This window comes from Notechis scutatus, chromosome 2 (genome assembly GCF_049901735.1).
Source record: "Notechis scutatus isolate UNSWTSFEM ecotype Mainland chromosome 2, rNotScu1.2, whole genome shotgun sequence".
NCBI lineage: Eukaryota > Metazoa > Chordata > Lepidosauria > Squamata > Elapidae > Notechis > Notechis scutatus.
In genome coordinates, this window is record NC_142010.1 from 176371258 (window position 1) to 176387276 (window position 16019).

At 35.2% G+C, this 16019-nt stretch overlaps 1 protein-coding gene across 9 annotated transcripts in view; it reads right to left on the bottom strand.

Annotated features, from left to right (window-relative positions):
• Positions 1-16019, bottom strand: part of NRG1 (neuregulin 1) — a 154715-nt gene that overhangs the window by 102349 nt on the left and 36347 nt on the right. For 8 of the 9 annotated variants that reach the window (XM_087957471.1, XM_087957470.1, XM_026673015.2 and 5 more), the window contains exons 2-3: positions 15522-15705; positions 6090-6214 (exon numbers count right to left, since the gene is read on the bottom strand). In XM_087957471.1, the coding sequence (XP_087813597.1) occupies positions 6090-6214; positions 15522-15705 (309 nt within the window). Of the gene's footprint in view, positions 1-6089; positions 6215-15521; positions 15706-16019 lie in introns of those variants that run through there. The other variant, XM_087957476.1, reaches the window with a different exon arrangement.

A 16019-nucleotide genomic window follows, 5' to 3' on the forward strand; every position in this document is an offset into this window, starting at 1 on the left:
GGCTATTGTCTTCAGCTAATGCCATAGCAGCTTAAAGGCATATAATCACAGAATTGTACAGTTGGAAGGCGTCTAAGAAATCAAGTGCAACCTCTGCACATTGCAGAATTCTCTACACCATCCCTGATAGGTCCAATCTCTGTTTGAAAATCTCTACTTGAAGGACAAGAAACTAGTCCATCTGATAATTGTTTCACTTAATTGACACCTCTCACTATCAAGAACTTCTTTCTAAGGTCTAATCTATATCTATATCCTTGAAATTGCATCCTATTAGTCTTACCCTCTAGAAAAAAATGAAATTAAGTATTCATTTTATCAATATCCTTTTTAAACGGAGGTGTGTAGAACTCAATACAATACTCCAAATGTACCAGGATATAAATGTTCCACAATGTGAGCTCTATGCTCCTCTCAATGTTCCTCAATATGTTATTAGCATTCTTTGTATTGCCAATAACATTGTTGGGACCTTTGACCTTGTGATCCATTAAATACACCCAAGTCCTTCTCAGATGTGCTGCTCTTTAGCCAATTTTTCTCCATTTTATTACATGCTTTTTAGTTTTCTTGTCTAAATGCATGACTTTACATTTCTGTCTGTTTCTATCCATTGTTCTAAACTCCTTTTTATTTCCCCCCTCTCTCTTTCCATATATTAGCCACCCCTCACAGTTTTGCATTGTCTGCAAATTTGGTGTTTCCTCACTGGCCTTGCCCATATTATTTATAACAATGCTGAACAGTGGTCAGGTCAATACCCAGCCCTGTGATATTCCACTCAAAATATCTCTCAAGGTAAATTTAATACCATTAATAACTGTCATCTGAGTACAATCCCTGAACCAATTATAGGATCCATCTAATAGTTGACTTATCAGGCCTGTTATTACTGCTATTGTGTTGGAAACAATGACTCTTTTCTTACCATCTGAATCTGAGAAAGCTATTCAATTTCTAAAACCATGCCAGTTATAATGAAGGCAAAATATTATTTAGTCTTTTGATGGAAGAGAATGTTTGTAACTCAGGGTTGAAATGATAAGTCCTTGGTGCTCTCTGAGCTTGGTGGTTTTCTGGCTGAGGTTTCATTATCAAACTTAGTAACATCAGCCATGCTATTTAGTGTTTGATGTTGCTCAGTTCCCATAGGCTCTGAGTTGAATTTATGAGCTGAAAGGGGAAAGCAGAAGCAGTATGCTCTATCCCATAACTGGGTAGACCAGGTTGTCCTAATAGACTGGTCCCACCAGGAAAAAAAAACACATAGGCTCTGAGCAGCTTACAAAATGCCAAAACATAGCATCAATCTAGAAAATGCACTATATAACATCATAAATGTCTACATCTTCCAATCTTTCTTAAAGAGCCAAGATGGAAGAGAGTTAGATATATGGGATGAACTGTTCTGTGAAAGGGGAGGGTCTTGCATAGTTGCTTTGAAAGCTGCCTCACTTGGCCACTTACAAAAGAATCCAAGATAAATATTTGATTCATGATAGCTATTTTGAGAGTTTTCACTTGAGATGAGCAGTTACATTTAAGATAGATAACTGTTGAATAACTGGGGATTGTAACAGAATAATCTCATTTGATATTTTTTTTTGCTATTTTCTTCATACACATGCTGATCTTTAAAATGTTGTGAATATAATGCCAATTATTTCTTTGCTCATATATTTAGAATTATTTTAAAACCATTGTATAAAATCTTTAAAATGCCCAATAGGATGTTGAAGGATACAACTAGCAGAAGCTATCCATGCTAATGGTGCAAAACAGAACAGTCTTAAGAACAATCCATTATCCTCCACTTAGAGACAAACAACCTACTCTCCAATAAACAATTTGGTTTCAGGAAAAAACTATCCTGTAATCTGCAACTCTTACACTGCAAAAACATATGGACTACACAACTCGATCAGGGCAAAGCAATAAACGCAATCTACATAGACTTCTGTAAAGCCTTTGATTCAGTGGTACACGACAAACTACTCCTAAAACTAAAATCTTATGGTATCTCTGGACAACTGCATAACTGGATAGAAGCATTCCTGTCAAACAGACAACAAATGGTCAAAATTGGGAGTGTCCTATCAAATTCTGTACTTGTCAATAGTGGTGTCCCCCAAGGCAGTGTTCTAGGACCAACTCTCTTCATACTCTACATAAATGGCCTCTGTGATCATATTAAGAGCAACTGCGTTCTTTTCGCTGATGATGTAAAGCTGTTCAATACCACAGACAATACTGCTACTCTTCAAAAAGATCTTGACTATATATCAGAATGGTCAAACAAATGGCAACTTCAAATCTCAACAAATAAATGCTCTGTCTTACATATTGGCAAAAAAAATCAGAAAATAAAATACAAGCTGAATAGTCAAGATCTTGTTGATGATCCAAGCTCTGTAAAGGACCTTGGAATACTCATCTCTAATGATCTAAGTGCTAGAGCCCACTGTAACTACATAGCCAAAAAGGCATTAAGAGTTGTTAACCTAATCTTATGTAGCTTTTTCTCTGGTAATATTACACTAATAACTAGAGCATACAAAACATTTGCTAGACCAATAGTTGAATGCAGCTCATCAGTCTGGAACCCACATTACGTATCTGATATTAACACAGTTGAGAAACTCCAGAAATATTTCACAAGAAGAGTTCTCCACTCCTCTACTCGTTGTAGAATACCTTATGCCACCAGACTTGAAATTCTAGACCTAGAAAACCTTGAATTACGCCGTCTTCGGTCTGATCTAAGTATGGTATATAAAATCATACATTGCAATGTCCTACCTGTCAATGAATACTTCAGCTTCAACCATAACAACAAAAGAGCACACAATAGATACAAACTCAAGGTTAACCGCACCAAACTTGATTGCAGGAAATACGACTTCAGCAACAGAATGGTCAATGTCTGGAATACTCTACCTGACTCTGTAGTTTCTTCCCCAAACCCCAAAAACTTTAACCTTAGACTGTCTACTATTGACCTCACCCCTTTCCTAAGAGGTCTGTAGGGGGCATGCATAAGCGCACCAGCGTGTCTACTGTCCCTGTCCTATTGTTTCTTTTATTTTTCATATATGTACCCATTTCATGTATTCATAACTATGTATATACTTATACCTATTATCTTGTAAGCAATTGACAAATCAAATAAATAAATAAAACAAATTCTAAATAAAATTTAAAAAAATTAAAAAGACACATTGCTATGGCAAACAATAATGCAATAGATATGCCTTTATATCAGGGCAGACAATATGGTACCCTCTTTTGTAGGTTAACATTTTCAATGGTGCACATTGGAGTGCTTCTTCCACTCAATATTTTCTAAAGATTTTTTTAATTATAAAAGAAATTAAGTGGAAACTTAGCATACTACAAAACAAATCACCAGCTTCTGCTTGGAGCAGAGCTTCACTTGGAGCAGAGCCATTAAATACAGCAAATGCTCCACTGAGATTGCAGAGAGCATCACTAATCAATCGGTTGGAATTTTATATCATGTACTTAGGGCTTGCAATAAGAATTCTCATACTTTTTGTGATCTTTTCTCCATTCTTTTAGTTGGAAGAGAGAACAGGAATATCCTTAGGTGCACAAACATGTGTCCATTTATCTGAGTCATTACTTTATCCTTGTAGTCTGGCTGAGTCCTGAGTCTGGGATATCACTTCAAACTGCTAAAGCCATTCCAAGTGTGAAACTGTGCAGATTTATGGCAACCAATTCATTTATGTATGGGAACTAGGTCAGTTACAGGGAAAAGAAATACCTGTTTAATCCATTACTTCAATATTCATAAATTAGTATTTCAATATAACACTATTGTAACAGTAGAATTTACTGGTAATGTTTTTTTCATGCAATTTTGTTCTTTACATAACTGTCAATTTTTCAGACATCTTAATACTTAGTTTTGAATAAGGGTACCCTAATTATTATTCTAAAATGTATTTCCTAATATATATATATACATAATAGATACAAGTTCAAGCATCACAAGACAAGATAGAAAGACCTACACATGGATTAGAGAATGAACAAAAGTATATGATATTATCAAGAGAATAAAAGAATTGAAATGGAAATGGGCTGGTCACATAGCAAGAATCACTGATGGCAAGTTGACCAAGGATCCCACTTGATAAAAAGCATTCACAAAAGAGATTGAAAACAAGATGGATCAACAACATCAGCAAGTATTATGGGCCCAGTTGGCAAAAGAATCCTTAGGACCATAATGGTTGGAAACATGCAGAAGAGGCCTTCATCCTGCAGTGGATAGACAATGACTACAATGATGATAATGATAATGATTTCCTAAAGCTAATAATTCTTTTTTTTTTTTTTAGGGAAATATTTTGAAACTCGAACTCCTGGCAGTAGGCAGAGTCAGACTGCAATACTGCATTCTAACAATTGTGCCAACGCAGCTCTTATTTATTTGCTGAGTTTGTACTTTTTGTAAAGGAACACAGAGAGGGGCTCACTGACTGCAATTCTTGTCGCAGAGTGTCAAGTGGCTTGGAACAGTTTTTGTCAATTCAGGATAATACAGAAAAAACTATATCCTCAGTTTATTTGTGTTCTGAAACTCCCAGGCTGAATTTTTTTGGAATGTGTCACACATGGAAATGGCCTCCAAAGTTCTACATAATTTAAAAATGACTTGCTAGAATTGAGAATAGATGATCTGGATATAATATACCAATGCTTTGCTGTCTTAATTGGTTTCTAGAATATCTCTTATTTCATGCAAAGTGCAGTTTTGACATTTGAAACTTAAATGATCCTTCTCTGTACATATTGTCCAAATATAAGTAATTCCTAAGACAAAGCTTAAATAATAGCGGCATTTTAGTTGTGGGATGTTTCTCCCATTACTATTTTATGGGGATTTTGGCCTCAAATCACTTTGTAAAGATTCACACAGTCCTCTAGAATCCCTTAATTTTTAAATATTAATAATATTGTTTTAACATAAAGCTTGTACCATAAACTGTCAAGAGAATGCAGAACAAGTAACATTATCAAAGTAAAATATTCTAATACCAACATTACAATGTCCAATTAAATATATGCCTCTATAAATATATAACCTGCAAATAAATGTTGCATTTCACTTTTTAGCATAATGTTTGAAAATCTGGAACATTCAATAGATTAAGAATTTAAAGTAGACCAACACAATACATTTCCATTTTGTTTTGTTTTTTTATCTAATGGCAAATAGAAAAGTATCTGAGTTTTGCTACCTTAGGAAACAAAATGGCAAACTATATAATCATCTGGTGGCTCATAACCAGAACTTTCTGTTACAAAGATTATATACATGCTGATGGAGTAAACAGCAATTTGCGTATTTGCTGTGAAAAACACAGCTGAACATACCGGTTAAAACATATCGGTATCTTTTTTCATTGACCACAAACTATTTTTTACTTTTCTGTTTTCTGCACCTTAAAATTACAAATCTAAATTACAGGACTCGAGAGGAATAAATGCATTTAACAACTCCATATGTATTGCATATAAATCTATTGCTGTAATTTCTCTAATGAAGATAGTAAACTGGAGCAGTTCCCATGTGCACAAAAGGTTAATCTCTTCCCTGTTTTTGCTGACTAGAGAAACAATGAGGCACGTGTGGCTGTAGTAGAAGATACACATTTTAAGGTCTCTTATACTATGCTTGCACTTAAGCCAAAAACAGATAAAGAGTTTTATTTACTTATCTGAGTAATAAAATAAATATGATCACTTCCTATAGAAAGGTATTGTTTTCATAGCTACACTTGAAAGTGTGTCAGAATATATTCAAATAACTTGAAAGAACTTCTCAGCGTAAACATTATTAAGTTTTCTTTCTAATATTGTGTCCTACTATTTAGAAATTCTACCTACATTTGGCCTTTATATTATCCATTAAATGATAAACCAAAATATTTTCACTTCAGTTTAGTCTGAGTTTTATATCCTTAAGTAGATATATTACAGGATTTTTAAAAATATTAATTTTTATAACAATTCATTCTATTTGCAACAATTCTAGGTAAGAATGAACCACATCTTACCACTGGTGTCTGCAATAGTTACTTCAGCTTTAGTGCTGTCATCTCCAAATCTGTTGCTTGCTTTACATGTATATTCCCCAGCATCATCCAACGAAGCTTTAGTAATGCGGAGTTCTGAGAATGTTCTAAGGAAAGAAAGTTGAATACATATGAAATCATTTTATGCATCATTGAAAAATACCTTTTAGATTTGTTCCTCCTTTACTGGAGGTGCAGAGAGGAACCACGTTTGTAAGACAAATGACATATTGTAAATTACAGGTAGTCCCTGAGTTACAACAATTCACTTTGTGATGTTCAAAATTACAACGGCACTGAAAAATGTTACTTATGACCATTTTTCAAACATTTGACTGCTGCAGCATCCCCATGATCACGTGATTTACATGCAGATCGCTTGGCAATTGTCTCATATTTATGATGGTTGCAGTGTTTCAGGGTCATGTGATCAACTTTTGTGACCTTCTGACAAGCAAAATCAATGGGGAAGCCAGATTCATTTAACAACCATGTTACTCATTTAACAAATGCAGTGACTCACTTAACAACTGTGGCTAGAAAGGTCATAAAATGGGGCAAAACTCACTCAACAGATTTCTCACTTAGCAACATAAATTTTGGGCTCAATTGTGGTAAAAAGTCAAGGACTACCTGTAATACGTAATACACATTTTCCTATTATAGATTTGGTAGAATAGGTACTCCTTACTTAATGACCATATGACAGAAACACCCCCCCAAGTTTCTTACAATCCATCCTCAAAGTTATGACTGCCACACAGACACATCTGGAGTTATATGATCACAGTTCAGTGCTTGGCACATTTCAGCTCACATTTACAACTGGTTGCAATGTCCCACAATAACATCACAATGTCATTTGTGCCATTTTTGGCCAGTTTCCAGCAAAAAGCATCCAATCAGGAGAAAGGGTTTCCTTAACATCCATGTGGTTTGCTTAACAACCAAATAATTCACTTCATGACCACAGTGATTCACTTTACGACTGTGTTAAAAATCAAGCCGTAAAAATTTACAGTTGTAAAATCGAGTCCGGTCAGGCTTAAGGACCACAATGTCTTATACCCCAAATTCCAGGCTCATTTGTTGGTCATCATGTTAAAAAGTGAGGTTTACCTGTACAACAAAAGGATAACCTATAACTTGAGATTAACTTTCAATTGCTTGTTTAAACCTTTCATTAGAAGTTAGAACTAGAAAGCAATTTGGTTTTTCCTCCTATGATTCAATTGTGTTCTTTTTGCTTATCTTCTTTTAATGTGACTATATGAGCACAAAACTTCCCATTATTAAACTTTATAAGTAACTCCAAGAGCCTTCTTGGCTGGCTAAAGAAAAATGGCTTCAAATAATAAAAATACCCAAACATCTAGGTTCTATTTTTTAAAAAATAAAACAATCTTAACAGTAAGAGATAAACTCGGTTTGAAGCTCAACACCCTCCTATGCCTTTATGGATGCATTTACTATTTATCTTGGCAATAGTACAGATATGGATTGCAATTCCTTCTTCTGTTGTTGTTGTTTTAATCTCCCAGCTTAGACTGTAACCCTGAGAGGATTTGGCAGTATCTCATCCAGCTACTAATGATGGCCAACCCTGCTTAACTTCGTTTGGATCAGTTAAGATTTCTAACTACTGCCAAATTCTGTATGACAGTTTTAAGTACAATAATTTAACTCTTCAACTTCTTCCTTAAAAGCAGCAGAATTGCATGAGGCTTAATTTAGGGTTTTAATGTTAGGATTTCATGTTGAAGTAGATACTACCATGATGAGTTATTAGATTACAGCACTTTTATTATCATTGCTCAGTACTGTCTGATCTTTCTAGTAGACTTGCAAACATTGTATATCCCTGTAAATAGAGGATGATTGAGAACATAGGATATAAGGCTAGAGGTCTCAAACCACCCCCACATCTTAGCCTCAGATCCTACTTTAGGTAGTGCTTTAATAATTTCTATCTTCCAGCTGGTGCCTTATCTCTTAACCCAGAATATGAGAGACTGTGGCCCTGAAATCTATGCTACTGTTCTTGTGATTAAAAGGGCCGCATGGAAATAAGTTTAATCTAGTAAGGCAACACCTAGCTATATAGTATAGAAACATGAACTTAATATAAGATTAGTATAACATAGAATCATAGGGCTGGGAGGGGCCTTGGAGGTCATGTAGTCCAACCGCTTGCTCAAGGAAGGGACCTTATACATCCCAGTCAAAAGGTTATCCAGTCTGTTTTTGAAAACCTTCAGTGTTGGCACACCCACAACTCTGAGAGGCAAATTATTCCATTGATTAACTGTTCTCACTGTCAGAAAATTTCTCTTTACTTCTAGGTTGGATCTCTCTTAAGCAAGCTTTCACCCATTACTTATTGTCCCTAATTCTTCTCTTCAATAGGATAGACCAGTGGTCGCCAACCAGTGGGCCGGGGACCACTAATGGTCCATGAGAAAAATTTGGTGGTCCGCAGAGAAATGTCACCCCCAAAGCATTCCCCAAAGCAATTAATCCAGCTGCATGGGAACACAAAGCTGTGTCGCTCACATGGCCCACGGGAATACAAGGCTTGCATCACTTGCATTGCGAACAACACGAGGTAGTGAGGGGAGGGGGGAAAGGGCAGAGGGGGAGAACTTGCCCCACTCACCCCACGTGCCTCACCTGGCCACCGGGCTGCTTCTTTCTGCTTCTTTCTTCTGCTTTTGGCTGCACACAGGGAAAGCAGCAGAAGTTTTTCTTTCTCTCCCCCAAACTCTGCCAGAAATGAATCTTTGGGACTCTGCAAGGCATCCTGCTCCAAAAGGCTGTGCCAGCACAATAAGTCTCACAAAGGCTCATTTCTGGCAGAGTTTGCAGGAAAGAAAGAAAGACTTCTGCTGCTTCTGCTGTTTTCCCTGCATAAAGCCAAAAGTCTCTTCCCCCCCCCCTGAAAATGGAGTTGGGGACGGTATCCTGTGATCCCAAATAAAGAATGATCGATAGGTAGGAAAACAGGGTAGGGAATTTTCCTGCAGACTTTTTGGGGGGATTTTCCCAGCGTCTCTGGTCCATGGGATTTAAAATTATGAGTTTGGTTATCCCTGAGGTCCAAAAGGTTGGTTACCCCTGGGCTAGACCAGGGGTCTTCAAACTGGACAGCTTTAAGACTTCTGGATTTCAACTCCAAGAATTCCTCCTCCAGTCATGTTAGCTCAGGAATTCTGGTAGTTGAAGTCCACAAGTCTTAAACATGTCAAGTTTGAAGACCCTTGGGCTAGACATACCTAGCTGCCTCAACTGTTCATCATATTCAGCTCTTCCTCCCCTCCTTGGGAGGTAATATCAGAGATAAACCAAATTTTATTAAAAAATAAAACTAAGCACTCCTTTTCAACCTTAATAGTAAACATTAAAGTGTAGTCATTCATTGTCAGAGAATTAAATTATAGATCTGCATGGATCAGCTAAGTAACACAGATGAATTTTTCTTTTTAAAAAAAATCTAAGCTTCTGGGCAAAACATATGAAGACAATAGTCTGCTACAAAAGCCCAAAGTTCTTCTTGTACATATCTGGAACATCATTCATGGGAGACATAAAATTCAATCCTTCCCTCATTTTGGGGGTGGGAAGGTGAAGAGGTACCTTGAGTCAGTTTTTGACTTCTGACAGCTGTCTGGATTAGTTATTACAATTTTCTTAGCAAGGTTTTTTGGAAAGGGTTTGGCATTGCCTCCTCCTAGGATAGCGATAGGGCCAATGTTACCAGGTAGTTTCATAGCTAAGCAGAAGCTAGGATTTACAGTCTTCCACTTTCTAGACTGGTGCTTTAATCACTACACCAGACTGACTCTTAAAAGTTTTCTCTTGTACAGCGGAATTTTTAAAGAAATTATACAAGAAAACAGATGCAAACCCCAACATAGATTCCAGACTAAAACATACATCCTTCTATAGAAAGTGAAGATTCTAAAAAAAAAAAAGTTTCTCCAGCTTTGGAAGTGATTTCAGTTGAAGAGGCTGCTCAGGACAGGCCATGGGAAACCCATTCCTTTGCAGCATACTTTGAAATCTTCAGTCTTTATTTTTAACTGTGAGCCACGGTGGCACAATGGTTAGAGTGCAGTACTGCAGGCTGCTTCTGCTGGCTGCTGGCTGACTGCAATTTGGCTCTTCAAATCTCACCAGGCTCAAGGTTGACTCAAAATGAGGACCCAAATTGTTGGGGGCAATATGCTGATTCTGTGAACTGCTTAGAGAGGGCTGCAAAGCACTATAAAGTGGTATATAAGTCTAAGTGCTATTGCTATTGTTATTGCTAAAGTAATCAAGCACTCACAAAGAAACCTAGTTGGAATTTCCATTACCTAAAAGCTATTACAGATAGTCCTCAACTTACAACCACAACTGGGACCAGAATTTCCATTGGTAAGCAAGGCAGCTCTTTTTGCCTTGTTTGCTAAGGGAATGACTTCAGTTTTTAAGTGAATCAGGCAGTTTAGTGAACTTTGGCTTTCCCCATTGACTTTTCTTGTTAGAACTCAGCTGAGAAGATTGCAAGTGGCGAACACATGACCTGTTGTAAATAAATGCCAGTTGCCAAGTGATCAAATTCTTAAACCTCAGATGACCATTAGTGAGTTGTGAAACAACAGGTTTCCTGTAAACTCTTGTAGTGAGCTCTCCAAGGTACTGATAAGGAGTTGTCCTGCCAATGCCCAGACCCAAACAGAAAAAAACCTCTCTTCCCCACTATAATGAACCAATATCTAGAGAAGTTCCTAGGGATTCTCAAACAAGAAAGAATGGGGGAAGTGAATGGGATTGTGAACGGACAAAATTTTTTACCTTAACGCTGTAGAGAGTACAAAATTACCAAGGAAAAATAATGCTAAAATAAAAAAATATTCTAGAAGTCATGGCCCAATTCTAGAAAGCAATAAAAAGGACTCTTATATATATTCTTATATGAATCACATGATAACTCCAATTTTATAAAATATTTTAATATTAAATACCTTCTAATATTGTGAAGCCATTGGTCATACGCAATGAATTGGCAGCTATCTTATAAATATCCACAGCAAATGCATGAAGTTGTGGGTTTCTTATTCACAGTTACAAAATATGCTTTATAACTGATGCATGAGTTTTAGATTTCAGCCTGAAAGTCACCAAATTAATTTCCATGCAGTGAATAAAAACATGATTCCTATGGACAGTCTTCCAGAAATCCCAGGTTTCATTTTCAAACACTAATCATGCATGAGGAAGAGATTAAACTTCACATCGAATCTACATAAATTTCTATCCATTCCTTAAAATTGTATCAGGTACACCTTTCTCTAATGTATAAGTAGCCCAAAGATAAACTAAACTGCTCTCCTTAACTTATGAAGACAAGATGATTTTATAAATGATTTATAAATGATTTTATAACAAATATAAGCTGCCTGAATTGGGCCAGTTACTAAACCTCAGCTTATATTGCTTTACAAAATAATGATGAAGATCAAGTAATGAAAATATGCAATAAATTGTGTAATATGAAAGCACTGAAATAATAGTAGCATAGCGCATTTTTAAGTATTAGACCAAAATACTAATACTGCTTGTATCTAATAGCAAACATAGATATATTCCTTAATATCACTGCCAGGGCAGGCTTTGTGCTCCATCTGATTTTATTAGTATATTATTTTTATATATTTTAAAAATAAGATCAAGAATTTGCCATGGTGTAAGGTGTAGTGTAAGGTAGTGAGGAGATGGATTCCTAAGAAGAGGGGTGAATTTCAGCAGACTAAGATCAGATAGTATGTGTGAGAGAAAGAGGGTGAAGACAACTTGTTCCTATTGGTTCACAGAGTATGTTACAAATGTAGATAGTTTAGTCTGGAAAGATTTTGTCTTTAGGCATGAAACAATAATGAGCTCAGCTTGGAAGAATTGCCATGTGTCAGAGACAGGATTTAGCATTTAATTATATTTTACAAAATGTCTTCAGGCTGCATATAAGTATGATGAGCATACTTCCATAATAAAATATTAAAATCAGTGGATGTCTACAATGGAGTAATTTTGTTGAAGGTGTTATCTCTTCCCTCTTGGTAATCTTAGACAGCATTTTGGTGCATTAGAAGGAGGGTTAGTTGCATTCTGTTTAATGTATGTTTTGTGGAAGGCCATGAGTGGCACAAAAACTTGTGAATTTGGAAGATCCTTAACAGTGGCATGCATTTTATGTATGATAGGCTTTCAGTACAAAAAGTTTGCCTGACACTGATCTTAAATGTAGTATGATAATGAGCAAAGCTGCCAGCTTTGCATAGCAGTTATAGAAGCTAGATCATAAATAAAAATAAGACCAGCTTATTTTTAATAAGCTGGGAGAAATGAAGGGATGAAGTCAAGAGGGATTGGATAGGTGCACCAACCACGTAAATGTATTTATTGCCATCTCCCCTAACATTACTGATAATTGCTTTAAAAACTGCCTTTTTATTTTAAAAAAATAATCTTTACTCAATTCAATATGAATTAAACTAAGATATACCAAAGTATGCTTAATTTAAATCATATGTAAATGTACAAAACCTTTATATTCAGGTGGTTCTCAAAGTGTATTCGTTTCAAGTTATAAAGATGGGAACAGAATTTCAATGCATTCATTATAAAACTTACAGTTATTTTTTCCTGATAAATCTAACAGCTTCTATTTCACTCTTTTTAAGATTGTAATTAAGGCAAAATCTAAATATTAGTATAACTGTGATATGATTGAGATCTTTCTGCTGTATAAAAATCTTATATTAATTCCTGTGTTGTTCATCATATATTTTAAAATAAAGTCTCAAAATAAACTCAGCAGATTTTGCATCATCTTTACATATATGATAATGTTTGCAGAATATTAGCCTATTACTTCATGCCCCTTCCCCTAAAAATAGCTGTACTGATCTAACAGGAGCTCTCAGTTCTGGCAGGGAATAACTTAATATAACCATTACATGTATCTTGCAAATAGAAAATTGTGTTAAAAGTATCACAAAACATCCAAATAGAAAGCAAGATATTTATCCTTTCACTTGCAAACTTGTAAATATATCACACTGGAGCTGCACACATGAGGTGATCTGGTCTGGCAAAGGGAACTTTGGGCTTTTAAGATATTTATAAAACTAATTTGTATTTTGGAATTCTGTAATTGTTTTTGTCAGGCCTACATAACAGTATGATCCAAACTCAAAGCTATTTCTGGCTAAAGTGGATTAGACTGAAGCACAAGCAAATTCTGTCATCCAGACATTCTCTCAGTAACCAGAATTTGTGTGCTGACCACAAACAGTTCATCCAGAAAATTGTTCAAGAAAGGGATAGGAAAGGTCAAGGGAAAGAAGGAGCAAAACTCCATTCAAAGCAGGAAAACAACCACAAATTAAGATGTTCTGAGGTAATTTCTATTTTCCAATACACATAATCTAAGCAGAAACTCTAGGTGTAGGGTTAGGATTACCTAAAGTAATCCTTCTTTGTATTATATACAGGTAGTCCTCAACATACAACAGTTCATTTAGTGACCTTTCAAATTTACAATGGCACTGAAAAAAGTGATTTTTGATTGTTTTTCATGGTTACGACTATGGTAGTGGTCCAGAGCCATGTGATTGCCTTTTGCAACTTTATGACAAGTACTGTGTTACTAACTTAACAACTGGAGTAATTCACTTAACAACTGTGGCAAGAAAGGTCATAAAATGGGACAAAATTCACTTAACTGTCTCACTTAGCAACAGAAATTTGGCTCAATTGTGGTTGTAAATCGAGGACTAGCTGAACATCGTCAGCTGATATAAAATCTAATCTCAAACTATGACCATGATATTGATATGCTATGCTTTTAAAAATATAAATCCATATAAAATACATCTACTAATTTAACAAAATTCATTCAGTGTCTGTAGCTATGAGAATAAGCAATATTTTATCCAAGATAAAGTATTTTATCCAAGATAAGATCTGTTTACCCGAAAAATTTCATAGCTTGTCTCTTGAATTCTCAGAGTCCATCTCGAATTTTCTACAAACTTTCAAGCTCAACTTCACAACCATGTTAGTTATTACTGAAAAGTAACATCGTCTAATAATTTTCATGAATGCATATTCAATAAATCCGCCCAAATAGATTCATTTGTTAAAGGATGCCTCACAATGTATCAGGGACCATATTACATACAAAATATATAATGTTGCACTCAAACCTGGGTCCAAGGTAATCCGGATCCATCTGTTATTTTCCTACAATACTTCAACCTCTTTGAGCTTTGCATGAAATGAAGATGGAGAAAAAGCCTTTTTCTGCCCGTTGCACGGCCTTAACAATTCTATTGCTTCAATCAATCTTGTTCAATTTAAACCCAGCTGACTTCCTAAATCATCCTTCACTACATTTAATACAGTGACAGATGATGGCAATTTAGTATTCTAGTATTTAATATAAGACACACACACAAAAAAAAGAACTTCAGTTTAACAAAAAAATTAAGTGTTTTCATTGATTTTGGCTGCTATTTGGGATTGAAAATTGCAGCTATGACAATAAGCATAATAAGCTTTCCAGACACTCGTTGTTTGAAATGAACTAATAAAAACTCTGCTTCATCTTCCTTTATATATATGACAAAATATATATGATAAAATCAGCAGCATGAAAGATACTTGTGTCTTGATATTTGGTTCAATTGCGCTCCCTCAGAGGAAATGGACTAAAACTCATCAAAATGTTCATGTTATGTTTTTTAATTCATCCTAAGATTTTAGCTTCATAACTATTCTTCGAGGCAGATTAAACTAAGAATAGGGAGTTTAAATGTATCCCAAACCAATCAAGGTATTATACTGATTGCACAAATATTAAAGATTAAAAAACAATCTAGTCAGATCAATGAAAAATTATATTCACTTTATATTCACATTCTAACGGGATCATTAAAAATATATTGATTCTGATTGTGGTGCAACAGGTCCATGAGTTTTCTAAGCGAGAATGAGAGGAAACAGCAACTATTTTTTTCCTGAAACATAACAATACCTACCTAGCAAAGTAAGGGTTTTTTTTGTCTCTCACAATGATCATTAGACTGTGAATGTGTCTAGCACAGTGGGTGCAAACCAATTTAATAAATGTATACTTGGTCTATGGAACTAGCTTAATAATTACAAATAACTTCTATTTAACTTTTTATGAAGTAAGATATAACAGCAGCATAAAATAACGAAGTTAAAATAAAATAATAATCTATTTCTATTAATTATTTCTTTCCAAACAGAATAACACATTTTGGGCATCTGAGATGATTAATACAGTCGATATTTGCATCACGATAAACAATTCTCTGCTTTTTAGATACACTGTTATATACTTACTTTTGTTTTTTGGGGCTCTTAATCTTGACATTTTCTGGTCTGTTTCTTTTTGTTATTTCTTTTCCATTCTTTAACCATTTGAATTTGAGAGAGAGGTGCTCAGTACTGGCTTCACATCTCAAAACTAGTGTCTGACCCACAGCAGATTCTTGACTTTTCATCTCCTTCAATTTAGGAGGCACAGCTAAAGAAAATAATAATAATAATAATCAGTGACCACGTCGTCTTTGAAATTGAAAAATAAAGGCAGAAAGTGACATCTGAGCAGCTTGGAGCATTTAAGACATCTCGAGATTATACATTCTTTACATGAAAGTTGCCAGGTTCATTAAGAAAAAAATCATGAAGGGAAACAAATGGAGGATATTTAATGATAACAACCAAAGCTGCTTTGAATCACTAAGTTTGTTATATCCTGTGTTATTCTGTGTATTGAATAATGTTATATTTAGATGAACTGATAATATGATTGGGAAATGCTGGTCTCTCCTATTTTAT